This window comes from Eretmochelys imbricata, chromosome 24 (assembly GCF_965152235.1).
Source record: "Eretmochelys imbricata isolate rEreImb1 chromosome 24, rEreImb1.hap1, whole genome shotgun sequence".
NCBI lineage: Eukaryota > Metazoa > Chordata > Testudines > Cheloniidae > Eretmochelys > Eretmochelys imbricata.
Window position 1 is genome coordinate 1,298,002 of NC_135595.1, and position 27,383 is coordinate 1,325,384.

The following is a 27,383-nucleotide window of genomic DNA, read 5'->3' on the forward strand; positions in this document are numbered from 1 at the left end:
CCCTTGAGGGTTGTTAGCTTTCTATTCCAGCCAAGAACGTCCTTCCCCGCCCCCGTGACCTCAAAGAGATTCACACTACACTACCTCAGCACTAGTCAGCAACTGTCTCTAGCAATCTCAAAGGACTGCCTGAAAGGAGCAGCCGCCCGTACCTACTACAAGTAACCAAAAGGAAAAACCAGGCCTAAGAGCAGCTATTACGTATGGTCACCTGGGCAAGGCACACCTGTGCTACCTATCGGCTAGGCTGAGTAAGCAGAGCTAATCCTGCCAAACTATTAAGTCTGGCAACCAACAGAATGGACAGAGACAGAAAGGTTTATGCTTGGTAACCCAGGGCAATCAAATTATGAAGTTACACAAAACAGAGTTGCATCCAAGCAGGTGAAACCTTGACTAATAAATGAACAGGCCACTGATGTAACTGTTTTCCTGGGACCAACAACTGACATGTTAATAGTTTACATTTATATGTCGAACTCAATTAATTGTCTGTAAGAATAACTCTATGGAGATAATTCTGAATTTTGATAGAACCTTTTGGAGGAACTCAAAGTTTTCTACAAACATGAATAACCCTCACATCCTCCTGTGAAGTAGTTAAGCATCTCGGCTGAGACTTTCAAATTAGTCCAGGGGATTTAGACAAGTGCCTTTCATTAAAATCAAGAGATGTGCCTAAATCCCTTAGTCTGCTCTGAAAATCTCAAAGCTGTTTTACAAAGGGACAATCCGATGAGCCGAAGACAGAAATTCTAACAGAACTTGGGAATTCCTGGCTTCCAAACCTGGGCTCTAAGCACTTAGCCCTTCCACTCAAACCCAAGTGAACTTATTCAGAGCTCCTGAATTTTGTCCAAGTGGATAGCCATTTGTCTGGATGGTTTAAACACAACAAATCCTGCATCTTGGCAGGACGTTCGACTAGGTGACCCTTGCAGTCCCCTGTAGTCCTGTGGTTCCATGACTCTATGAAGCAATGCCCTGGCCCTGGACTACCATATTGCTACTGCCATAGCATTATTATTAAGCCATCACCTCTGGCCAGCTGTGATTGTCACATTCTCGGCAGGCAGAGGCACTGAAGACACATTGGAGGCAGTGAAGATCTTGGTCTCTGAAAGCTAGAAGACAGAAGAGGGAGGTAACCCACACATTAGAACCATGCTTTAGGGCTCCAAATAAAGAGAGATTTCGAAGTTAAGGCAAAAACGCAAAGGAACTGGGGCTGGGAAGAACATGTGCAGGAAGGTTCGCTCATGGCAGCCCACAAGAATCAGTGCGTGGGGTTAGCACTGATAACATGTTTGGTTGTGATCACAAACATGCCAGCCCTTGGTTTTTCCTAGGTTTACCCTCCTCAATGACTCAATCATCTGCCAGGCTTAGAAAGCATTTCCGCTCAGTGCTGGCTGTCCCTCAGTCCAACAGAGCAACTGGGAAGTTATGGAGTGAAAAATCGATTGGAAAATGGGCATCTGGAAACTAACGAAGTGCAGCACTGACCCCAAACCCACCGGACATGGAGGAGGAAATATCTGAGAGAGGACAGTCAGCTACGAAGACACTTCAGACTTAGTCTGACAGTTGAGCCTCAGTTCCCACAGCCAAAGTGAGGACTTCTGGCTACCGGGCCAAGAACCCAAAGGCCTGCTAGGGCAGTGCAGGAAAACTGCTCAGTTAGCCCGAGTCAGCAAAGCCCCTCCTCATGTGCTTGCATTTCACTCAAGTCAATGGACAAGCCAAAGTGCTCTGCTGAACTGGGTCTACAACCAGCAAAGGGGCAGTCTGCTTTCTACAGGCCAGTAACTCCTGTTTGAATTCTAAGGAATGCTCAGGATAGATGGATGGGAAGTTTTAGAGCAGCCCCCACATAGTTTAGAGTGGACTATATTTGTATATAAACAGCTTTTATCCCAGAGAGAGAAGCCCAAGAACTGTTTGCAAGCACCTCTGCAAGTAATGGCCAAAAAAAAAAAAATCACAGAAAACCATCCCAGGCCAGAGCGTTTGCTTGGTGTGCAAAGGGCCTCCATGTAACACAAGAAAGGGTGTCCAGACTGCCTTCAAGCAGAGACCTGATGAGCGCAGGAACAGCTCTAACTGCCTGTGTTTCTACACACAGCACTAACACTTCCTTCGGACAGCACTTGAAGAATGAATGCTTTTTCCTTTGCTGTCAACTCCAGCTGCCCAGCTGAAAGGAAGCGAAAAAATGTACAATAAAGGGCTCAGTCCTGCAGCCATTTAAGGTGATAGCAAAACTCTCCCTTGATTTAAATGGCAGCTGGATGAGGGCCAAAGTTAGGAGAACTTTAAAAACCAAGGCAAAGTTTCTTCTGAAGCAGTGGAATCGGATGCTGAGAACACAGATCAAGCAACGAGATGAACATGAGACAAACCACAGATTAACACAGAAGGAAGAGCTCAGAGCTCCTGGAAACAGGCATAAAAAGCACAACCTTGGCAATAAAGACAAGCAAAGATACTTGACATTCTGCATCCAGACTCCCTCCCCCCAGCGTGGATATTACAGATCCACAGGAGGCAATGCTTTCCAAGCTGCAAACTCGCAGTGTTAACTTTCCACAGAGTTCAGTAGCGACAATATTTAATCCACCTGAGTCGTGCAGTGCAGTTCCTGGAACAAGGAGCCTGGTTTGGGGCTATTCCTACAGTCCTCAGCTAGCAGGTTTTGTCCCCCTTCTAGCATGGGGAGGGGATTGAGAGTACCTACATCTTCATTCCAGTCCTCTGTTCCCCATTCCTCCGTCGCTGTCCTCCAAGCACCTACAAGGAAAGCAAGGGTTTGGGAAGTTTGCTACGTGTCATAGCCCCATTTCTTACAAAAGCCAGGCAAGCGATTTGGGAGCATAGCAGGCAGCTGGATGGGTTCTTACTCACCAACCAGGCACAGGCGAGAGGCTAAGAAATGCTGCACACAGACACACCCCAACACCAAAGCAGAAACTCAGGGTATTGGGTTTAGCCAGGGGGCTCCCTGGGTTCTTCCCCAGCCCCTTTGCTCAGAACCATCCGTTTTCCTGCTTCCCCCTCTCCTTGCCGTAGCTGTACCCACAACCAGCTATCCCCAGCCCAGCAGAGACCGAGAGCACCACCTCCAGAGTGTCTTCTGCCAGAGGTGGCGCCAAAATCCAGCTCTCCTGTGGGACACCACCATGCAGCTAGACTGGCTAGCAATCATATGGGTTTTTTTAAAGGGACACTGTCAGATCAAAGTTCAGTCCCAAGTTTCAGTTTTGTAAACAAGCTTTCATAAGACCCAAGAACTGAAATGTTTCCCTGGTTTATTTTTGTTTCAATGAGAACGTTTCCCTGCAGCGCTTGAAACCCAATACGGGGGCACTTTGCCTAGCGCATGAGACTCTGAAAGTGAAATCTACTGGGAATCTGCGATTCATGAATTTTCCTTGCTCAATTTCAGACAAATACAAAAGACGAACAGATAAAATACTGCAGTGAAAAGATCATCATGTTGGTTTCAATGGTGCAAGGTTTGATTTGTAAAGATAGACAAATTTACTTTTTAAAAAATTTGTTTTTAACCTGACTGCATCCCCTACAAGCCAGTTCCAAGTCCCTTGTTCCCCCCTCCCCACACACACACCTCAGTTTGAACTGAGCACTCTGGGTGTAGCATGCTCACTTCAGAGTCCACTAGAGACTTAATTTTAGGTCCTGGGGTGGGAGGAGAGGGGGAGCATTTCACATCAGAAAATCAGGGCACAAAAGCAGCCTGCCACTTTTCAGCAGGTCATTTTCACCCATACAAACCAGACTAAAAAAAAAGCCACACAGCCAACAGGGTTAATTCTATAGACATTTACAAGAATAGGACAAGTTTTGCCTGTGACAACACCACCTTAATCAGCTAACGAGCTTTTAGAACTTGTAAAAGTGGAACATTTTGGTCTCCGGTTCTTAGAGGCTAGTCAGAACCCTCCCAGATTTGGAGGGGGGGGAGGGGAATTTCCATATAGTCTATCATTGTCAGGCCAAGACTTGAAAAGTCTCCCAGTTCCAGAGATGCAGCTGCTTGAGAGCACCAAGGAAGCAAATTACTAGCAGAGCCTATTGTTTATTTTCCCTGGTAAACTGAGCAGATTCAAACCTCTAAATATTTTATTCTATTTAGGATCAAAACATTAATACAGTTTAACTCCTGGGGTCCTTGCAGCCTCCGGGCATCCCACACTTGGAGAACTCCCCCTTTGCTATAACACAGGCAGGGGAAGAGTACATGCTACCCTTTTGGGGGGTGGGGAAGAGTTAAAGCCAGCTTTCCTCATTTCTCCTCTGCTTCTTTGCTCCCTCAGCAACAGTGTGAAGGCTCCTTTTCCAGACCTTCAGGGACTAGAGCCCGTCTCCCTACCCAGGCAGAGGCTAGGTACCTCAATCCAGTTGTGACTGGCAGAAAGCAGGAAACAGAGTCTGTGCTGCAGGACATGGCCCTGGGCCCCATTTCAATTTCCTTTTGTCAGATCAGTTTTGGGAATAAAAGGAAGAGCAGAGGGGCAAGGAAGGCTGAGCTAAACTCTTCAGCTTCCAGACCCATGAGAAAGGCTTTCCCTACACTCCAAAACTTCTCCCTACCAGGCTGCTTTACAGGTGTCACACACCCAGTCCAGCCCTGATCGAGATTTCTTGCACATGGAGAGGGAAGGAGAAGTGTATGCAAAGAGCTGCTTTCGATTCAAGATGCTCTCCAGAAAGGAAATGGATGGTTTCCTAACCAGCACACTGTATATCTACCTTGCTGAAAATAAACCAAACATCCCGTTAAGCTCCTGGCCAAGCGAGATCATCTCCAGCGAACCCAGCACTCTGGCACTCAAGACAGTGTCCTATTCAGAAAGACAGGAGATTGCCGGCCCTGCCCTCTCCCGCCTGGTGAGGGAGTCTCTTCCAGGGCAGTTGCTCCCCTCTCTTAGGGAAGGAGTTGGCTGGGAGGAATATTATCCATTTTCAAGGCAGCAGAGGTGCAGTCATTGAGTCAGCTAGTACCAGATAGTAGTTCAGGTGACAGCCTGCTCCTGTAACAGCAGCTAGCCATTCCCCCTGGACAGCCTGAGGCCCTGTTGCACTTGCCACAAGCTTGAAGAGAGGGACTCCTCGGTGGCCCCTTTCTATTCTTTTCGGACATCTCTCTAACATTAACATCAGAGTCTGCTGCTCCCGTAACTGACCAGGAGGGCCTGCAGGTGCCACAGGATATTGGATATTCACTGACCGAATTCAGAGAAGAGCGACTGGGCTCGAGAAGCTCCATGGAATGTAAATCCAGATGCACACACAAACGGGTGCGACACTGAATGGCAGAACTCCAGCAGCTGGTTTCACACTAACAGCTTGTGCACTACCCACGGCTGGAGGTCTCAGCTCAGAGCCGTAAACTGGCCACAAAGGAACAGGAAACTGCAGACGAAAGGGACATGCAGGCTTAATCTCGGGGCAAAACTGGGAGGAGAAGCAGGTAATGGAAAACCTGCACCCGAACCCTCACAGGATCCTTATCCAGAAAAACAAGCTTTGACTTCAACGGCCAAGCTTTCCCCATTTATTCTTTACTTTCCATGGTAAAGCGGTGGATTCTCCATCCCTTGAAGACTTCAGATTGAGACTGGCTGCCTTTCTGGAAGATCTGCTTTAGTCAAGCAAGCTACTGGGCTCAATGTAGGGATGACTGAAATTCTCTGGCCTGTGTGATACAGGAGCTCAAACCTGATGATCTAATGGCCCCTTCAGGTCTTAAAGTGCATAATAGTAAAAGATCCCAAAGGCAGGAAGCAAAGCGACAAGGCCCTAAATCTCTGAAGCATCAAGTGCGTGGAATCTCAGACACCCAGGAACCTCGGGCATATGTGTGCACAGGACGGAGGAGTTATGTTGCACAGTGGTGAATGCCAGAGCAGCGACTAATCAATGCAATGCTTACCAAGAAGCAGCTGTAAGTGGGAGTGATGTGCTGATAGCACCTAGCAGGTCTAATTACACCTGCAGCAGCATTGCAAACCCATTGCAAAAACTTGCTCTGGAGGCCAGGGAGCAGAGCACTGCGTCGCTGAGCCTGGGACTCAGGGTACGTGCAGCACTAGGAGCTAGCCAGGTCAGAACTTTCTGCATTTGAGTGAGAGAGACAGGAGCCTGAGCTGCCTGGCACTTCCTTGTACTGGGTAGGATGTTGTCGGGGCCACAGACCTGGTGGTGCTGAGGGTGCAGACAAGCAGTGGCTGAACCTGGAATTTACATCACCCATGCGCCTTTAGACATAACCGCTCCTGATTTACATTTAAGGTGTCAGCATTAGTAAAAGCACAGTCAGAACAAACATTAAATATTCATAAGAATGACATATCCACAGATATTTCAGTTTTTAAAATAAGCTATAAAGTAAAGGTATCCGGGGCAGTTAGTGCACCTGGATGTATCATACCAGGAGCAGTGTCAAATTTTCGGGGATAATTTGAGCCCTCACCCCCAATGAAATCAAGTCCTGAAACAAAAAAGAAAAGAAAAAGAAAAACAACCAGTGAAATTTTGGCTTGAGAACAAGTTTCATTGCCCCCACGTACACCAGTAACATTGTACCTGTGGATATTGCTAAAATTAAAGAGAGATGCTCAAGGCTGCTAAAATGGAAACATAAAATGATAATGCATGACATGTTTGTAAAGAACTTATCATGAAATTTACACTATGAACACATTGTAGCACAGAAGCAAACCTGGATCCTTCTATGTGGAGTGAAGCAATGCTCTCTCCCCACCCAGCAACTACAGACTCTGGTTAGATTTATCCTTCCTAAGAACACTGGTTTGGGTGTACACACAATGAAAATCTACTTGGAAAAGAAAGGTATGAACTTGCAGTAAGTAGAAGTGGCATGTTTCTATCCATTCTTTTATCCTACACAGTATAAACAAAAAAACATTCCCTTGCCCCAAAGGTATGGATTCTTATCCAGCCCTCTAACAGTCCAGATTAAATGGCTACATGGTCTCAGACCCATCGGCAGGAGTTTCAATCTGCTAAAAAGCTGTGACCAAAAAAGTGATTTTTCTGAAAAAGGCTATTCCCTGATTTTGAAAGAGATACAAAAATAGAGCTGCATGCTGGTAAGGTGCAATAATCCATTCTAATGAACAGCAGCTTTGAAAGTGAGACAGAAAAATGCATTTGCTAGATTACCATAACTACAGCATAATTACGATATTAACCACTTCCTTACACAGACAGAACGTAATCAATGGAAACTAACAAGTAACAGGTCTTCAGTTGGTATTTTGGAAGAAGGAAAATAAAACTGAACTGTCATAGCTGAGGCAGGCAGCCGAACGGGACAGTGTCAGAATAGTCTGTTTTAAAAGTCTGATGTATGGTGGCAGGAGCTTGGGCTCACTTGAGTAACTCAGAGGGGAGAGCTGAGAAGCACAGAAGTTCTGACCCCACTGTGGTGTAAGATACTGCTCCCCTCTAAAAACGTACAGATGTCTCAAGACTAGCTTTAATTAGAGAGTGTCCCATGAGACTATGTCCAGTTACTGCATTGCCAAAATTGCATCTACTCAAATCTCACAACCCACTCTCAATGTTTATATGAAAACACCACCCCATTTTCACAATGCAAGAAAACAGCAAGAGAAGAGTGCTTGGACAGCTCAGTGAGGAGCAGAACTCCTGGGCAAAAAGGGAGGCCCTGGGCATCAATTCCCCAGAAGCCAGCTTTCCGTATTAAGATCTCATCTTGCAAACAGTTTGGGGCAGGAAGCAGAGCACTCCCCACGTCGGAATACAGTGAGAGCGGACATCTGAACGCAGAAAGCTTGGCTCAGGAGGATGCACTACGTGCAAGGAAAAGCTGCCACCAGTCAGCCTTATTGCTGTTTACACAATGTCCTCTGTGCTGACAGGTGTGCCAAAACACAGCCCCCATGCCAGAAAGCAGTCAGAGGCAAGCACGCCAGTGCCCTTGGTCAGCACCTTCACCAGCTCGGAGCAGGGCACTGCATGACCCAGGTGCTTCCAGTGCACATGCTAGATCTGACTGTGCAGCTGTCACACTTCCACTGATAACCTCAAAGTGTCGGAGAGTAAAACTTACCAGGAAACCCAATGAACGCACACTGGACACTTGCAACAAGAACAGCATTGGGTATAAGGAAAGCAGGACACTGAATTCCTGCCCTGAATCCACAATCCATTCCCTTGCTATTTTGTGACTGAAGGGGACTTGCAAGAAACCAATTTTTGATCTAACCAGCAGGTAGCAATGGGACGGAAGCATGGAGGTCACTTACTTGTCCCATCGTCGGGCTCAAAGCTACCAGTACTGTTCCATGTGCTGTTGCTATTCCCATAGTTCTCTTCCGTGCTGGTTGGCTCTGCATAATCAGCTGGGTTGAAAGTTCTGGAACACAGATTGGGGGGAGCAAGTTTAGATTTCCTTGTAACTGCTGTGAATGAAAATCAATCACATTTAAACCAGGACATAGTTTAAGCAGACTCCGTCCACTTTGTAAGACAAACCTACTGCTGTCTTAGCCATTCCAAATGCAACTCAGTATGATACAGCTGCTGCAATGGGACAGATACACAAACCAGCAAGGAATGACAGAACCCACCAGTTAGTTTAGCCAGACTTATGTTGTCCCCTGCCCACCCCCGTGCAGAGAGAAATTCACTAATTATCTTGCTTTTCTTGTTTTGTATCCAATAAAAACTTACCCCATGCCCTGGGCAGAAAATCTTCCTCCCCGCCTTCCAGAGCCACCTGTAAGAGACAAACACACATCAGTGTTGTCCTGCCGCCAAACAGCAAGGCTCACAGCTTTGCTGTGTGTTGCTGGGAAGGTAAGTGTTTAACACTATGCGGCATTTCAAACGCCCAGTATATGACAATGTTCAGCATCTTCCTGCATTGATAAGATTTCAGACTGTTCCTTTACATGCATGTGAATTACATGTTAGCGGTGTAAATAGGGACAAATGATTCCAACCACAGATTAGCTCGCCATCGGTCACAAGGCACAAATATGAGAGGCCAGACTCCAAATCTACAGGAGATGGTCTCATCAGCAATTACCAAACAACTCAGGTTGTTTCATGGAAAGATTTATTTTTAGACTCTCAGCAATGAGAATGAATGAGTGCTGCTCACAGAGAGGCAGCAAAGCTGCCCAGAGGTACCAGGACAGGAACTTAGATTCTGGTGCTAACAAATGCTTTCCCTGATCTCATACAACAGCCACCTTTGTCTTAGTTCCCCCCCACCTGTAAAATGGGGCAATATTTAACTAAGCCTCAGGGGTAGGGTATGAGAACTAGTTAATGGCTCTACTGTGCTTACCAGGTGCAAAGCAATATATAGGTGCTAAGCATTAACACAAGAATAGAGATGAAAAATATTTACTGCCCGTGACTTCTGTTCAGCCCCTCAAGACCTCTCTACAGAAGAGCTTTTTGAAGTCAACTGGAAATAGCTACATCGGATCCACCACCCCCAGCACACAACCCCCACTTTGTGTACCTCTGCCTCGTCCGCGGCCCCGTCTCCCTCTCTCTGTGCCTCTTCCAGAGGAGCCTCCACTCTTCCCACCATCCAATCCATTCTCCTGGCCCCGAACTGAAAGACACGGAGAACGACACTAGGACAACTTCCAACATCATTTTGAACTCAAGGAAGGAGACCCTAGAGCACGTAGTAAGGGTTGTGTGGGAAACTGACACAGAGCTATAGATGCTATGGCACCATGTTTTGCTTCTGTTAGTGCCGTTTGGCAGCTATGGCGTGAATCCATCACCCAGGGACTCAGATGCCAAAGGGTCAGGGAACCAGCTGCGGGCACCAGATGGGACTCTGCACACATACAAGAGGATGATTTTTGTAGTCATTTTTCTAGACTTATGAGCTTTAAAACGAACGTCAGCACAACACTTTAATTGCCTGCCATGTACCATGATAGTTATAGTTGCTATTAAAGGGCACGCTCATACACTCTCTTCCACGGCTGGTGCCTCGGCCTCGTCTTGGTGGCCCGCCACGTCGCCGGCTGTAATCCCGATCCCTGTCCCGGTTCTCTTTGCCTTCTTCGCTGGGTTCTGTCTGCCCGCTGTCCTTCTGCCCGGAGACTCCTTTCTTCTTCCCAACCATTTCCCAGGAATGCTGAAGTTTAGCAGAGGGGGAAAGAAGTTCATCATTTGATCAACACTGGATGCAGGCTACATGCATAATTTAACATCCTGGGGGAAATATAATGAGGGAAGACAGAAAACTATTCTAATAAAACAAGATAGGCACTTATCCAAAGCTTCACATCACATCACAGCCACTGCCACCTTCCTCTCCACTGTCTGAGCTGACAGGCTCCTGGCAGCTTTCGCTCAGAAAGTTACCCACCCAAGAATACTTGTTCCTCAGTTTGCATTCTTTCATTTTAAGTGATGTCCCTCAGAACAGACACAGCATGGACACAACAGGCTTCTCTCCTGCTGACCTGCAGGCAGCTGTACAGGGTTGAGGGATGCTGTTTTGTTTTAGCCCATCTCAGAAGCCAATCAATAATTTGAGCTGTGCTTGCTCTTATAACCCAAATAGCTCTGTCCCAGGAACTGAAGAAAGAACCATCATCTCTTTTAGGTCACTCCACACGTGGGCCATTTTGACTTTTCTCTGCTGTCTGAGACCCCTCAGGCTACAGCCCCCGAGACAGGGTACTCACTTGCCCTCATTTAAGGGAATGGAAGTGATTTCTCAGTAGCACAGAAACTTTTAAGAAGTTCCAGTGATCACTCAGCTTATTACCTTGGGATCTCAGGCACAGATCCGCGCTAGGTCACTCATCCCAGAGAAGACCCAATTAAAGGATTGCTAGAAAAACATCACGTTATCTCAGTCATTTGAAAAGTAACATTTTGGCTGTACAGGGAGGAAGGAACTGCCCGTGTTTTTTTGGCAAAACAACCCAAAAAGGTGTCACTTGCTTGGGCCCCAGTATCTGTTCACATAACATGTTAACTCTGGAAATTACAAAAAAATCCCAGGGTACCCGCTGTTCCCACCACACAGGAATTTCTACACACTTGCCTGGTTCCAGGGAGGAGAGCATTGTGAGAAGCACCAAAAACCCCACAAACAGGGAAGCTCAAGTCATTCCGAGTTTAATTAAACAACACATCACCACCTCACCCCAATCACCCACGGCAGTTTTATTTCATGCCAGTATGAAATGGTTTCACATTCATATTGAAGCAATGCTGCACACCGTTAGCACAATTAACACTGAGTCACAAGTCACTGACAAACTTGCTGACTAACGAACAGCTGGCCTTGGATAGCAACACACAGAGGGGCAAAAAAGCTTTTAGGCACACGCTGGCCTCAAACCAGAGGAGTCTTTCTTCACAGGCAACTCACTCAGAAGGAAGTCAGGATAATGTTTACTTTGTACAGCACAACCATAAAAAAATCAAACTCAGAACTAATATCCTGTCTGCTCTTCTATCCTCTGAAGTGTGACACGTTCAAATACTACTCCGTTAAGCAAGTGAGCCAGTGCTCACCAGCGTTAGGGCATCTTTGAGACACTCATCATCAATGGCGCATCATCCCGACAAATACCTTTTCACTGAGTTGTTCAGCAGAAGTTGAACTCAGACCAAGAGAGGCTCAGAAAGCCTTCACCAATTTCAGTGCAGAAGACGACTCTGCTCAGATAGCTGCAGGTGGCAACCTGCAAGCCCCCTATGGCACTGCAGGCTAAAGAAGTGGCTGGTGTGGAGAGGGTTTTACCCTGCCAACGCTGGTCCTGCCTTTGCAAAGCTACTGCAATGACTACGTCTGGCATCTTGCACTGCTGAGTGGCTCAGCTGCCCATGTAAAGGAAACAGGGCATACCTTCAGATTTGATATAACCCACAACATTATTTTCATGAGCAATTCCTTCATTCAAGAAATTAAACCGCTAAGATTTTAATGGCATGTCGGTTTTATTGGAAGAAGCCCTGGAAGTGATTCTGGGTGAAGCACAGAATCACAGCTGAGATATGCCTAGGTTAGATGTACTCCTGTTGTTTTTAAAATGAGTTTACAGCTAACCGACAGCCAGTTTTTGCATGCTTCTGGGCAGAAAGGGCTGGCCCTTAAACCCACATGGCTCCGTGAAGGCATGGAAGCATCCATCACGCGGACAGTACAGATATGCCAAAGCACGTGGGAGTCCACAGATCGGAAGGAGAGATGATATGCAGAATACAGATGGCAGGGACATACAGTTCAGTAATTAGAACATCGGTTTTTTACTTTTTTCTAAAAGAAACCCAGCTAATGCACCAGACACTAAAGTGACAGTCTCAAACACAGTAGAGCTAGGAAATTTGGTTAAGATCAGCCTTCCAATACCAACACTACCCCACTGTACCCAGATAGGCAAGATCTGACCTTCAGCCGCAGTATGGAAGGGCCTGACAGCTTTGACATTATTCACCGATACTGATTCGGTTACAACTGATGAAACTGTTTGGGCTGCTTTACCATAAAGGTGATGGACTAGTGCTAGGGGGGAAGCTTCCTTTGGGCAGATGCCTATTGAGAGGGTCATTCTGAGGGTTAACTAAGTATGACGGAATGCGAGCACTCAGATGAACCGTGGAACTCAAGTCTAACTAGAAGGACACACCACACCTAGAAGAGCTGGACCCTAGCAGGACACAGCAGGGACAGCCCATGCAATGGCGAACACACCAGCTGAGAGACATGGGACTGCACCAAGATCGGGGTAAAAACCCAGGGCCAAAGATGTTAAAGTTCAGGAGACACAGAAAGAAACAGAGGTTTACTAGGTTACTCACTTGCTTCCTTTGAGGCTGTCAGATGACTCGATCTTGATCTGTTCCCCAATGCACATACAGTAAAGGCCGCTAAACAAGCCAGGGCATGGCCCCCCATTACACATACACTGCACTCTTAACTGTCAGGGCCTCCTGACTCGCACTGTCAGACAGCCCTTTACAAGCTACCCCATCCCATGTGCTCTTCGCGCACTTAGCTGTATTACCTGGAGATCACTAGCTCCAACCAGGCTTCACACAACCACCTTTTTGCTAATCAAAGCTGAAGGAGTCTGTCCTACCGTGTCCGGATTCCCCTCCAGCAGCACGTTGATGGCTCTGTTGACATCCCCGTTACAGTCGTGCAGAGCAATCACACACTCATCTTGGTTCTTGCCCGTGATATCAATCAGCTGTGGGGAGGAAGAGGACACAATCAGCTCATTCCAAACCCAGAGAGGACTGACACCTCCTTAGAGCTAAGAAATGCCTTGGGTTCGAGAGGAGAGAAAACCTGTAATTGCAGAAGAGAAGAGCTACCAAGAAGTGTCCAGGCACGGATGTCTCCTTGCTGTCCCTGAGTTTAACCGTGTGCCCCAGAACGTACACTGGGTGGCCAGAGAAGCAGGAGTGAAGGTGCCCCCATGTCTCAGAAATCCTAAAGTCACCTCTCACCAGTCAACGTGGAGGCAGGGCCTTGCAAATCCCAAAGTGACTCCAGGTGCTGGCCAGAGGCCCTCACAACAAGAGGGTGATAGTGCTGCAGAGAGAACGGAAAGGCTGATGGCTCAACCTCATGAGCTCACATGTGGGACACACAAGATTTAGTATCTGCTTCCTCTGACCAATGCAGCTTATTATCCCAAGGGCAGCTCTCCCTGGGTCTGCTCCACTGCAGAGATCTCTTAACAGAAGGAACAAGATGACAATGAAGGGCAGACCTCCACCTGGCCTGGCAAAGGTATCTGAGTTAGCTGCCCCTTTGACCTGCTTCCCCTCAGCCCTCCATCACTAGCCTGACAACCCGGGCCTGTTCTGGCTTATTTCAGAGTTGCTATTGTTGTTCTCGGCCTCGGGTTCAACACAGCTGGCACTTCAGCTCCTGAAAACAGAGCTGCCAACTTCCAGTCTAGCTAGAGAAGCTGTTCAACCCTGAGTTCTCCCCATTCCCCACACTCACTTGTTTCACCTTCTCCTCAAAGTCAGCGTCGTTGTGGTCCGAAATCATCTGTGCAAGTCGAATCTGTTCTGCAGTGGCCTAGAGAGATTGCAGGTGATGATGGAGGAGGGTTAGAGCAATGCATTTCAAACTAACTCTCTTCTAAGCACTTACAGCTTCCTTGAGAACACCAGTAAGGAGTGGGGGGAAGAGGGGCACACAGATGGGAGGTCTCAAAGTGGAGATAAAGATGAAAGAGAGGCAGGTGGAGACGTCTGAAGGAGAACAAAATGCCACTGAACCCGTGCGAAGAACCAACAATCTCACAATAAACTAGCTTCCCAGGACAGATCCCTCAGTATAGAAAGAAACAAGAACCTCAAAGCAAACTCTGCAAGTGGCACATCAGCCAGCTGGGTTTACCTACAGGGGCAGGGAGTGGTCAGGAAAACACAGAGAGGTTCCAGCTCAGGCTCTCACTTGGAGACACTGAAGCAGTGACCACACTGTCAGAGAGCCCCTGGTCAGCCTGTCCACCTGCCTCTCACAGCAGCACACTTCAGCACAGAGGAAGCTGATCTAGGAGGCATGTTAGGCTAATGGTTCTCAGCCAGCATCCTCATCCCTCTGGGGGTCCGCAAGCTGGTTTTAGGGGGCTACAGGGACCCGTGGCTGAAGCACAGAACTGAAACCGGGAGCAGAACTGCAGGGAGCCCCGAGCCATGGCACCCCAGCAGGGCTGAAGCCAGGAGCGGAGCCACGGGGCTGAAGTCCCGAGCACCACCACTCTGCCCGGGTCTAAAGCCCTGAGCTCCAGTGCCCACGAGGGGCAGAAGCCCTGAGGGGCCCCCCCGAGAGCCGAACCCCCTACCTCTCCCACCTGCAGCCCTGAGCCCCTCCACCCCGTGGCTAAAGCCCCAGCCCTGACCCATGGCTGAAGTCCAGAGCATGGAGCCCCCCCCACGGCTGAAGCCCCGAGTCCCACAGGGCTAAAGCCCCAAGGCCCCCCGACACACACATCCGGTGGCTGAAGCCAGGAGCCCTGAGTGCCCCCGCCTCATCCCTGCTGGGGCCTGGAGTTTTTATAGTATTTGGGGGGGGGGGGGAGCGGCTCTGAAAGAAAAAAGGTTGAGAACCCCTGTGTTAGGCCAAGCCCAATTATTAGCCAACTGCTTGGAGCAGCTGAAGGTGCCAAGTCTCCACGTCCAAGCCAGCTGGTTTCCATGGACACTCCCTTACCTGTGGCCGCTGCTTGTGCTGTGTCTGGCTCTGTGCCTGTGTCTGCTCCCAGGGCCCCCGGGCTCGGCTAGTGCCCACCGATGTCATCATTTACAGTATATACAAATAACAGTATTTACAAGGTAGAACTCTGCGGGGGGAGGGAGAGATGAGAGAACAGACGGTTAAAAACAGAAAACAAAAGGCAATACCAAGGCTCTGGGTACTGAGTGGGTGGGACACCAAAGTAAAGTTTATACCCCCAAAACCACTATACACCAACTCTATTTCCAGAGATGTGAAAGTAAAAGGCCACCCACCTTCTCCTAGTTCCTGAAGCCCTAACATGTAATACGCAATATCTGAAAGATACAACATTGCACCCATGCTGAGACACCCCAGGCTGTTCCTGCATAGAGGACTGCCTCCCACCCCCCCGCCTCCCCCAAATCTACATGACTAAATCTTTGGAGCAGAAATGTGTCTCCGTAGTAGGAGGCAGCCTTTAACATTCCACTGCTCAAATGCAAGAGGCTGAGGAATATAAATTAGCATTCGTCAACGCGGATCCTTCCATCTACATGGCTTAGAGGCACCTCAATGCTACCCTGGTGGACACTTTATAAGTGCACAAAAACAAACAGCTCAAAGCCTCAAGACCATCAACTGAACTTCTGTTCTCATTGCTTTCATCCTCTGCTCCTCACAAGTTCATCACTCCTCGCATCCCACAGAAAGGTGGGGATGTGACTCTCCAAGTCAAGATGTTTCCAACATTTGTTTGAAATAGAGAGCTCTCATCTTCAAACACAAACCCAGGTAATTTGGGCTGTGACCCTGTTCTAGGAATATTAATTTGTCATCTATAATCCAGTACACTCCGGAAAGAAGAGTGCTATAAATATCATCTGAGGGATTCCAAAACCCTTCAAAAATTCTACTCAGGATTAAATCACTTCGCCCATGTTCGATGTAGGGCACAGCAACTAGTGAGACACTTTCAGCAATGCTATATGATCATTTCAGGACTTCCTGTCCAGACATAGTTTGGCACAGAAAATATATCACAGCCAAATTAAATTGCAAATCCCTACACCCCCAATGCAAGGAAAGTCCGGCAGTGACAGTAACACCTTGTGCAATCTCACCACACCTAAACGGCTCCAAAGAATAAAGAATGCCAGGTACGTTCAAAAGTACCAAGGAGGATTTCAGTTATTTATGAGCCTATGAACTAAGTAACTTTGAATACTTTACCGCTGGGATAATAAGGCTATCAGCTCTACCTCTGGAGCGATAGGCCCTTCACTAGCAGCACTTGGGACCTCCCTAATCTAAGAAGGAACAAATAATGCATGCAGACAGAAACCTCAGCAAGAGAAACAAGTGATCAGTATCTTATCTGAAACTTTATTCATGGAGATCAATTGTGTGTCCTCAAGTGGGAACCAATGTACTGTAGGAGGGTGGAGCGAGTGAAAAGCCTCTCAGCTTGAGGCAGTGTTAAGGGATGGGAAATCTAAATCTTCAAAGGCAGTGAGTAGACAGTGCAACTGCCTCTTTCCTTTGGAGCACAAAGCAGAAGCCCCTAAAGTTAGCTTTGCACTGTGTTTGTAAACCTGCAACACTATTTTGCTACTCCAGTGAGAGATGGCCTGTACCAGCTTCTGTTGTTCACTTGAATGAATGCTTCTAATGCAATCTTTCCTGCAATTTCCCACAAAAGGTCAAGTCGTCCACCTCCTTGGGATATCCACATCTTAAACATCTTTAAACATACAAAGACTCCTAAATAATAGTGATTTTTCAGAACTTTTTGAAACTTCCAGATCTTGCTCAGTTCCTTCAGCAATAAAATCTGTTACCCGATGGGCACGTCTGCAAAAATCTTATTGCCAAATAACGTTTGACACACAAATCACCTCCGCACTCCTGAGTTCTAGCTCAGACTGATACACTATGACAAATCGCAACCTCTGCCTCGCTTTTTCGGTCTATAACATGGGGGTAACAATCACCTGCCTTTGTTATTATTTGCATTACCACAGCACTTAGGAGTCCTAGTCATGGACCGGGACCAACTGTGCTGCGCACTACACAAAAACAGATCAAGAAGATAATCTCTGTCCCAAGCATCTTAAAATCCAAGTATAAAACAAGAGACTGATACACACAGAGGGGAAGCACCAGGAAACAATGAGACGATATTTATTAGCATTTGCCAGAATGGCTCTAACAGTATCACCGCCTGATACAAAGCATAATAAACTCATGCTACAGGGCTCATTGCTCAATAAGAACATTTGGGGGTAGAGTCAACGAAGAAAACTCCCCCCCCCCCCCACTCCTTAAAGCACCGCAGAAACTTTAACAGAAGTCAGAAAACAAAAAGCCATCCCAGCAAACTCCCCCCTCCCACCCCATACCCGATTCTTCCCCTAACATTACTCTTATTCCTCACTGGTACATCTATTCCAGCACTAAATATTTCACAGACAAACAAGTTATCATATTAAACTAAATTTGGCATCAGAATTGCAGGCCCAGAGGGAAGTAATAATGCATGTTTCATACTGTACTAACTTAATATGCAATTTCAGTAGGATATGGTTCTATTACTTTCTTGTCCTAAACCCTTATGCAGTTCCTAGGCACCGGTTTAACAGCTGCCATGTTTCAATCCTGGCACAGCAGCATTTCAATGGTGAATTAAATAACCATTATGTATAAAGCTCAGCAAGCAACTACTGATATAAGTATCTGTTCTGATCCCAACCCTGCAATGAGCTCTGTGCAGTGCCCCACAGACTTCAGTGAGGCTCTGGGTAGGCCCAGGGTTCCACCTACCAAGAATTCACTCCAGGATCATACTCTAGTTTGTGCAGCCCTTCAGAACCCTTAGGGATTAAACACTATTAAAAATGCAGAATATTAGTCCAGGAGTCTGACATCTGAAACGCTATCACACAGAAACAGTGACAGTCTGATCTAACTGAAGTTTCTAACTGGTATTTTGGTCACTCATTTTACCTGTATATTTCTTTTTAAATTGTAAAGCATCTTGTACTTCGAGGCAGATGCTATATAAATAAAATAGTGATTCCAGTTTCCTTCCATTGTGTCCCTGGTATTCTAGAATGAAATGAACTAGAGAAATGAAAAACATTATCAAATCAGTTTGACTTCTGAATTATATGCCAAAAAGGGAAACACTATATTTATATAGGATCAGACAAAGCCACAGTGCTCCACAACTATGTTATGACATGACACACCTCAAGGAGCTTGCAATTTAATTTACTATCATTTTAATTTAATGTTTTTAATAATTTACTCTGCAGTTACTCTTCACTTTCTGAACTTATTTTCCACTGCTTTTCATTTCATGGGTAGAAGAGATTCCTGTCTATGCGGGCTAGTAGGTATTTTGGGAAAAGGAAGACAAAGAAATGTAAGATTTATAATAATCTATGTGTTCCATCAAAAATCCTGGCTCAGTTGCATTTTGTAGAGCAGAGATCTCTCAGTCAAATGCACGATTGCAAGAAGTGTTCAGAGCACAAAACAGATGGAGGTGACCTGGGTTCTATTCCCAGCTCTGCCAGACTCCCTGCGTGACTTTAGGCAAGTCACAGCATGACTCAGCCTCAGTTTCCCTATCTGTTAGAAGGGAATGATGATATTTTCACACCCCCTCCATGAAGCTTCATTAACATTTGAAAAAGGCTCTAAGGTCTCAGATGAAAGGACTACAGAAGGGCAAAGTATTTAGAATGATTATTCTGCACTGCTGGGGAGCGTGTGCACCAGAAAGAGCCTGGCACAGAGGGATAGTCTGTAAGAGTTATGCCACATTTCACAAAGAGGCAAATACATTTCAGTTATGGATGAAATAATTCATGGGTATAGAAAATACAGATTTTTGCAAAATGCTGAGAGATAAAGCACTACCGAAATCTTAATGTGGTATTAACGACCATTATTCTTGTTTTTGCAAATACAGACTAACACGGCTGCTACGCTGAAACCTGTCATTATTTTACTGGGAAGCTCTGAACAGATAGAAAAGGAGTACTTGTGGCACCTTAGAGACTAACCAATTTATCTGAGCATAAGTTTTTGTGAGCTACAGCTCACTTCATCGGATGCAACAAGGTGCCACAAGTACACCTTTTCCTTTTGCGAACACAGACTAACACGGCTGTTACTCTGAAATCTGAACAGATAGTTTCAAAGGCTACATAAATATACTGTAACATGCGATTCTGAACTGGTGTGGATGTCAATGAACCAGAATGATCCCTCAGGAGCTACAAGTACCATATATTATTATTCCAATTTGCTGCAGGTTCCTGTGAATATCTTGGTAATTAGAGCTCTACCTAAACTAAGATTATGCTGGATTGTGAGAGCATGTTATGTAATAAATGCATGAGATGCACAGCACTACAGAAGTGTAGAAGACTGGATCATTTCCTTTAATTCACCCTGTTCCAGGCCAGAGATTATTAGCACTAGGTACCCTGATGCTGCGCATAGTTATGTTTCCAGATACAGTCAGTAAAGCCCTACAGAGCTCACCTGAGCAAAGGGTGCCACACACAAGCCTCTGCACAATTGCTACAAGCAGTCAGGAGTGCCTTTCTAAAGCAACCTGGTGTACGGAACGCGACTGAAATAAACCCACGGCTGTTATATCTACCAGCGGGACACGAGGCGGCCCCGGGGGTGAAGGAGTCACTGTGCAGTGACAGGAGGAGAACTCTAGAAGCTCCCAGCGGCCAGCACTGGCATCAGTCTGCTCGGGAGAGGGAAGGGCAGATCCAGCAGCGGACAATGGGGATGAGCCGCCCACAGGGCCAGAAAGGTTTCACGCCCTGAGGGCCAACAGCAGCGAAGAGGGTGGCTCTCGCCAGGCGCCGATGGGCTCACCCCGCTGCGGGCTCTCGAGGCCAGCAGGGCTGGTGGCTTTGAGAGGCTGCGCCCAGAGGAAAGGGATCAGCCAGCGGGGCTGCGCGGCCCCTGGGGGGAGGCGCTGGGCCCCCGCAGCGAGACCCCCGGGCAAGCACACGGCGCAAGAAGCGCAGCCAGGGAGCGCAGGGCCCGGGGGGAGCGCGGCGGCAGGCAGCTGCCTGGCCATTGTGCGGGGCGGGGCGCCCCCCGCGCAGGGGGCAGGGGCGGCAGCCAGGGAGCTCCATCCGGCGGGGAGGTCAAGGCGGCAGCGGCCGAGGGCGCGGGGCCAGGCCGGGCAGCTCCCTCGGAGCCGGCAGGACGGAGGTGGGGGGGGAGGGTCGGAGCCCGGCCGCGGCGCCGCTTCCGCCCTCATGGCCGCTGCCGCCATTCCCCGCCCCCCACCATCGCCCCCGGGCCCGGGCCCAGCCGCCCGCCCGCGACCCCCTCCCCGGGGCCGGCCGCGCGCACTACGCGAGCCCCCGGCTTCGGCCGGGCCCACTAGGCCGCGAAGCCGACCGTAAACAAAACCCGCCGCACGGCGTCCGGATCCGGGCAGGGAGCGGGGCCGGGGCCGCCTCCCCCTGGCCCGGGGCCTACGCCGGCCGCTGCCGCCCTCCCCGGGCTGAGGGAGGGGCGCCCGGCCGGGGCCGGGATTTAAAGGGGCCGCGCGCAATTACCGGGGCCGCCGCCGCCTCCGCGTTACCAACTTTACCTGAGTCTCCCCCACACTGACAACTACCCAGCGGCGCCCGCCCCATCACGTGACCCAGGAGAGGGCGGGGCCAGGCCGGCTTCAGGCCGCCCCCGCCACGTGACCCCGGCGGGGGCCTCTGTCGCCGCTCCCGCCTGTCACGTGGCTCGGCCTCGCGCCTCTCCTTGGCCCGCCCTGGGTCACATGGTTTCTGGCGGTTGGCCGGGCGCGCCCTCCCCGCCCCCGTTTCCCGCCCGCCCCCGTCACGTGACGCGGCCGCACTGTGGCCTCAGCGGCCGCCATGTTGTTGCGGGGCCCCGGGTCGGGCCGGGCCGGGGATGGCGACGTCCGGCAGCAACTGGCTCTCCGGGGTCAACGTGGTGCTGGTGATGGCCTACGGGAGCCTGGTGAGGCCGCGGCCCCGGCCTGAGGGGCCGCCGGGCGGAGAGCGGGGACGGAGCGAGGCGCCTGCCCGGGCCCCCATCGAGGGTGGAGGAGCGGCGGGGGGGGGCGTCCCGCGCTGGGGTCCCGTTGGGGGGAGGGGCCCCCATAGTGGGCGGGGGCGTCCCGCGCTGGGGTCCCGTTGGGGGGAGGGGCCCCCATAGTGGGCGGGGGGGGTCCCGCGCTGGGGTCCCGTTGGGGGGAGGGGCCCCCATAGTGGGCGGGGGGGGTCCCGCGCTGGGGTCCCGTTGGGGGGAGGGGCCCCCATAGTGGGCGGGGGGGTCCCGCGCTGGGGTCCCGTTGGGGGGGAGGGGCCCCCATAGTGGGCGGGGGGGTCCCGCGCTGGGGTCCCGTTGGGGGGGAGGGGCCCCCATAGTGGGTGGGGGGGGTCCCGCCCTGGGGTCCCGTTGGGGGGGAGGGGCCCCCATAGTGGGCGGGGGGGTCCCGCCCTGGGGTCCCGTTGGGGGGGAGGGGCCCCCATAGTGGGCGGGGGGGGTCCCGCGCTGGGGTCCCGTTGGGGGGGAGGGGCCCCCATAGTGGGCGGGGGGGGTCCCGCGCTGGGGTCCCGTTGGGGGGGAGGGGCCCCCATAGTGGGCGGGGGGGTCCCGCGCTGGGGTCCCGTTGGGGGGGAGGGGCCCCCATAGTGGGCGGGGGGGTCCCGCGCTGGGGTCCCGTTGGGGGGGAGGGGCCCCCATAGTGGGCGGGGGGGGTCCCGCGCTGGGGTCCCGTTGGGGGGGAGGGGCCCCCATAGTGGGCGGGGGGGTCCCGCGCTGGGGTCCCGTTGGGGGGGAGGGGCCCCCATAGTGGGCGGGGGGGTCCCGCGCTGGGGTCCCGTTGGGGGGGAGGGGCCCCCATAGTGGGCGGGGGGGTCTCGCGCTGGGGTCCCGTTGGGGGGGAGGGGCCCCCATAGTGGGCGGGGGGGGGCCACGCGACCTCTCCAGTGTCCCCTGCCCCCACCCAGGGGAGGCGGCAGTGGGGGGGCCCCTTTAAAAGGGCCGTCACGGGCTGCACCCTCGGGCTCCCCGCCCGCTGCTCTGAAATCAGCCCCCGGCCTCTCCGCTGGCGCCTCGTCCCCCCGGGCATTGGAAGCTGCAGCAGGGACCCTTCGCAGGGCGGAGGCCCGGCTGGGGCCCCGGCCCCCGAGGCAGGAGGGTTTGGCTCTGCTGGGTTCTAACCGCGTCTCTCTCCTGCTGTGTTTGACTAGGTGTTTGTGCTGCTCTTCATCTTTGTGAAAAGGCAGATAATGCGCTTCGCCATGAAGTCCCGCCGGGGGCCCCATGTGCCGGTTGGACAACACGCCCCCAAGGTCCGTGTGTGGGGCTTGCCTCCTGCTGGCCGCGGGGGGGGGAGGTTATGCGTTGGGCGATCGATCTGCTTGTTTCCATAAGGCTTTGTGTGTGCTGATGCTTCCTATTTTCCTATGCTGCAGCTATATCCCAAGCTAAATGGGGCCAGGGGGGCAGTTCTTAGATGGGAGACCTTCAGGGAACAGCCAGGTACTGTAGGAGATGGTCTTGGCTCTTCTTTTCCCCATGATGCACCATGCACCCAATGCTCCAGCCAGGAGCTAAGGAATGCCCTGCTCCTGGAGGATACCATCTTTCTGATGAGTCTTAAAATCAATGCTCTTGTTACAGGTTCTGTGATGCACTTTGTAAGAGTCAGGACATCAGCTGTGGTGTCCTGGCTAAAGGAAAGCTCTGATGGCCATGTCTACACACGGAGCACTCCAGCAGCACAGCTCTGGCCCTGTAGTTATGCCGATGTAGGGCTGTAGCGCTGAGTCTTCCTGCAGAGACCAAAGGGGGTTTTCTGTCACGGTAGGACCTCCACCTCCCCGATGATAGCTGGGTCAATCAAAACGTTCTTAAGTCGACCTAATTGTACCTACTCTTGGGGCTAAGTCGGGGTAGCTGTGGCTCTGAGGTGTGAATTTTTCACACCCCTGAGCGCCATAGCTATGTTGACCTAACTTTAAAAAAAAAAAAAAAAAAAGAGTACTTGTGGCACCTTAGAGACTAACCAATTTATTTGAGCATGAGCTTTCGAGAGCTACAGCTCACTTCATCGGATGCATACAGTGGAAACTGCAGAAGACATTATATACACACAGAGACCATGAAACAATACCTCCTCCCGCCCCACTGTCCTGCTGGTAATAGCTTATCTAAAGTGATCATCAGGTTGGGCCATTTCCAGCACAAATCCAGGTTTTCTCACCCTCTGCCCCCCCCTACACAAACTCACTCTCCTGCTGGTAATAGCCCATCCAAAGTGACCACTTTTTGGAGGGGGGTGAGGGGGTGAGAGAACCTAGATTTGTGCAGGAAATGGCCCACCTTGATTATCATACACATTTTGAAGAGAGTGGTCACTTTGGATGGGCTATTACCAGCAGGAGAGTGAGTTTGGGGGGGGGGGGGTGAGAAAACCTGGATTTGTGCTGGAAATGGCCCAACTTGATGATCACTTTAGATAAGCTATTACCAGCAGGACAGTGGGGCGGGGGAGGAGGTATTGCTTCATGGTCTCTCTGTGTATATAATGTCTGCTGCAGTTTCCACGGTATGCATCCGATGAAGTGAGCTGTAGCTCACAAAAGCTCATGCTCAAATAAATTGGTTAGTCTCTAAGGTGCCACAAGTACTCCTTTTCTTTTTGCAAATACAGACTAACATGGCTGTTACTCTGAAACCTAACTTTTAAGTGGACACCAGGCCTGATAGCTGTGCTCTGACTCTCTGAATTCTCCTTGACTATGGGAATCTTCACTTCCTGGATTAAATGGTCGCAGTGTGTTACTTTCTATTGTTAAATAATTGCTGCATCTAAGGGCTGGGTGCAGTGATCCCTGTCTGTTGGGATTCATAGATGCTTTTGGGAAGGAGGGTGCTCTATAAATGTAAGATGCCATTGTTCTCTTCTGGACAGGACCTGAAAGAGGAAATTGACATTCGCCTCTCAAGGGTACAGGACATTAAGTATGAACCCCGGCTCCTGGCTGAAGATGATGCCAGGCTCCTGCAGCTAGAGACACCAGGAAGCCAATGTACTGTGTCTTCTAAATATATGCACCCTAACTTATTGATGAGTATATTGGGTGGAGGGGGAGGATGATCAAAGGGCTTCTTGTTCAGCCTTCCAACCTCCACAATGCAAACGTCCTCCCACTACTGCTCTCAGAATCTGGGAATTATGAAGTTACATTGCTAGCTTTTGAGCCTGTCTGGCTCTTCCCACAGTATTAACTGTCCTGCTGCAGTGTTGTTTGGGGCGCAGTCCTTCTCCGTGGGGCAGGTGGTGCTGTTGCTGAGCTGCTCATGGTTACCATGCAGCCTGTCACACCAGAACCTGGCATGATCCCTAACTGTTACTCTGACTTGGTTACAATCAAGCAGATTGCAGCCCTGCCCCTGTCTTTAATACACAGAAGCAGCCTGTGGCGACCAAGGCTCCCACCACACAGGCTGAAATGAAGCCATTCAGCTCAAAATGGAATAGTGTGTAGGGAGCTGTTGTTCCCCTCTGCCATATCACAGAGGAAAGCAGCCACAGCCCATGGTGTATAGCTTCTGGGCCACCTCTGCTCTGACACTCCCGACTTTACCTTTCTCACCAAGCAGAGCAGAAACCCCCAGACAAAGGAAACTGATTGTCAGTTACCATTGGTGCTGCATAATCGGATTAGTGTCATTCTGCGATTTGCACGGGGCTAGCCTCATTGCTGTGGGAAAGGCTCCAACAGGATAATCTCCTGTTCACGCAGCCCCCGCTTGTGCCAACTTGCTGGTGTGTGTGTGTTTTCTTTCTCCAGACCAGTTTGTGTGTTTTCTTTTCCAGGTTGCTATAACTACTTGTACAGAATGAAGGCACTGGACGCAATCAGAGCTTCTGGTAAGAGAAAGCCTTTAGGTGGGGAGCGTGGCCAGTGGGGGACATGCCTCTGGAGCCTAGGCCAATAGCCTTGTGCTAGCACAAGGGTTCTCCGCCTGGGGGCTGCCACCATATCCCTAGGTGGGAGGGATTCCCAACTAAGGAATTGGGGTCCTCACTAGAGGGGTAGAGATGTCTGCTAGAGGAAAAGGTTGAAAACTAGTACGTGACACAAATGAAGTGAAGTAGAAGCGAATTTGATCTGGTTAGTCAGTGCCAAGGTGAGTAAAATACAGAACGTAACACACAGCAGAAGCCATGGGAAGTTATTTACACTGCGTCTTTCCTGTCTAAACTATCTGCAGTGCCACAGGAAAGACATTCCTCAAATACTAAGCTGCCTGGCTTTCTGAAAGGATCTCACACTGTTGTGTGCCTCACTTTCTGGGTGTCCAATCTGAGACACCTGGGCTTGATTTTTCTGAGAAACTCCCCCAATTAGTAAAGGCTTCTGCAGACTTTGGCTGTAAAGTGTCTTTCGTGTGCTCCCTTTTGATGCAGTGATTCATTGAACCATCCTAGCTTTGGTGTCTCTGCCAGCAGCAAGAACCTGGTCTCTGCTGTATGATGCCTCCGTCAGAAAGGCAGAGGTGCAGGAGGAGGAGTTTGTTGGATGGTTTGGGTCGCTCATAAGGACGCGCGTTCTTCCAGGCCCCTGGAGTGTGTGTCACACTCTGACCCGCCATCACTGGCATCCTTGTGTCACTTTGTTTTTTCAGAGATCCCATTTTATGTAGAAGGCCGACACCCCCAGTCCTTAATGGGAAAGAATTTCCATGCCTACCTGTTGGAGCTGAGAAATTCCAGCACTCCATTCAGAGGCATTCGCAAAACCTTGATTGACACCCTCCTGGATGGGTATGACACTGCACGCTATGGGACAGGGGTGAGTGTCAGCCCAGATCTTCTCTTTGGTCTTTGCAAAGGGGGTGGATTCCCGCAGAGCCAGGTCTTTCGCCTTGCAGCATTGCACACATTTCCCCTCTGTTCTGCCTGCTGCTGCAAATAGGATCAAGGACAATGCACACCAAGAGTCCAGGGTCTCTAAGGCACTCTTCTGTTTGTGTTCAGGTCTTTGGGAAGACGGAATATCTGAAGTACCAGGGTGCCCTAACTGAGCTCACGAACATGTAAGTTTGACTGGCGATGGGAGTGTTTAACATCCGGGCCTTGGTCTGCATGGCCATCCGTTAAAGGGGGTTGTGGATGGTGAAATTCTGCAGCGTAAGGATCCCATCTCTGTGCAGCTGGCTGTGTCTGTACAGGAACTGAGAAGGGGGAGGCCAAAACCAAACTGACAAAGTGTCCCCTTTAAGAAGGCCTCCAAAACAATCTGAGGCAGACAGTCTCCGTTTCCCTGAGGCATCAGGTCAGGGAAGGAGCCACTTGACCCAGTTCTTAAGGCCCTTACATCTGAGTGAGTCAGAGCAACCAAACTGACAGTCAGAAAAGCAAAGTCTGTAGGGCTCCGGTCAGGAGTGGCCTGGGGCCTGCAACCTATAGCGGCCAGCATGGCTTCTGATCCCATCCGTTGTTCAGTTTCCTTCTGGTGTTTTCCTTGACCGCACCTAGGCTGTCCCTTTTACAGGTTAAAGAGTACACCCTGCCACAATTTGCCTGCCCAGACCTGCCTTCCGAGAGCCTGCACCCCGTTGATTTAACTGACTGGCACATCTAATTAGGCTTCTTGCAGTCTCATTATTCGCTCAGGAAGGCTTGCTCTCTGTTCCGGGTGGATTCAGTAACATCCCCTTTTCCTCCACAGTATCAAAGCGCGAGGGGGCAGCAGCCAGAGGCAGCACCAGTCAGCAGCGAAGGATCTCACGCTCTCGCCTGATGTCTCCAACTCAGCCACCATCCAGGTCACCTACCTGCCTTCCAGCCAGAAGAGCAAACGTGCCAAACACTTCCTGGAGCTGAAGAGCTTCAAGGACAACTACAACACGCTGGAGAGCACCCTGTGAGCTGCGCCAGGAGCACTGCTCCTGGGACCTGCCACCGAGAGCCCCTTGCTGGGTGGGGCAAGTCACAAGTGTCTTTTGGCAGCAGTCCATGTCCAGGTGGTAGCTGGAAGGCGGGAAGTCACTGGGCTCATGGATCACTCACTGCTGCATGGAGTTGGATTTAACAGCAACATCATGG

The 27,383-nt window shown here is 50.2% G+C and overlaps 2 protein-coding genes across 22 annotated transcripts in view; one reads left to right on the forward strand and one right to left on the reverse strand.

Annotated features, from left to right (window-relative positions):
- UBAP2L (ubiquitin associated protein 2 like) overlaps window positions 1-20,909 on the reverse strand; it is a 43,697-nt gene extending 22,788 nt beyond the window's left edge. For 4 of the 21 annotated variants that reach the window (XM_077841406.1, XM_077841410.1, XM_077841407.1 and 1 more), the window contains exons 1-11: window positions 20,854-20,875; window positions 15,245-15,374; window positions 14,027-14,104; window positions 13,149-13,259; window positions 9,976-10,183; window positions 9,548-9,643; window positions 8,746-8,791; window positions 8,319-8,428; window positions 6,440-6,514; window positions 2,738-2,790; window positions 1,039-1,124 (exon numbers count right to left, since the gene is read on the reverse strand). In XM_077841406.1, coding sequence (XP_077697532.1) covers window positions 1,039-1,124; window positions 2,738-2,790; window positions 6,440-6,514; window positions 8,319-8,428; window positions 8,746-8,791; window positions 9,548-9,643; window positions 9,976-10,183; window positions 13,149-13,259; window positions 14,027-14,104; window positions 15,245-15,334 — 953 coding nt within the window. In that variant the 5' untranslated portion in view covers window positions 15,335-15,374; window positions 20,854-20,875. The other 17 variants (XM_077841423.1, XM_077841419.1, XM_077841422.1 and 14 more) reach the window with 8 other exon arrangements.
- Window positions 20,910-21,135: 226 nt separating this feature from the next.
- On the forward strand, window positions 21,136-27,346 carry LTAP1 (lipid transport auxiliary protein 1). The gene is made up of 7 exons (XM_077841172.1): window positions 21,136-21,274; window positions 22,513-22,614; window positions 24,240-24,357; window positions 25,149-25,202; window positions 25,961-26,127; window positions 26,313-26,371; window positions 27,007-27,346. Exons 1-7 carry the CDS (start codon window positions 21,206-21,208, stop codon window positions 27,203-27,205), a joined length of 768 nt encoding a protein of 255 aa, XP_077697298.1. The 5' UTR covers window positions 21,136-21,205; the 3' UTR covers window positions 27,206-27,346.
- Window positions 27,347-27,383: the final 37 nt, after the last annotated feature.

Coding starts and splice junctions, on each gene's coding strand:
- LTAP1 (XM_077841172.1), top strand. CDS start 21,206: ATGGCGACGTCCGGCAGCAACTGGCTCTCCGGGGTCAACGTGGTGCTG. Junction 25,203..25,960: donor GGACGCAATCAGAGCTTCTG/GTAAGAGAAAGC, acceptor TTGTTTTTTCAG/AGATCCCATTTTATGTAGAA. Junction 26,372..27,006: donor CTAACTGAGCTCACGAACAT/GTAAGTTTGACT, acceptor TTTCCTCCACAG/TATCAAAGCGCGAGGGGGCA.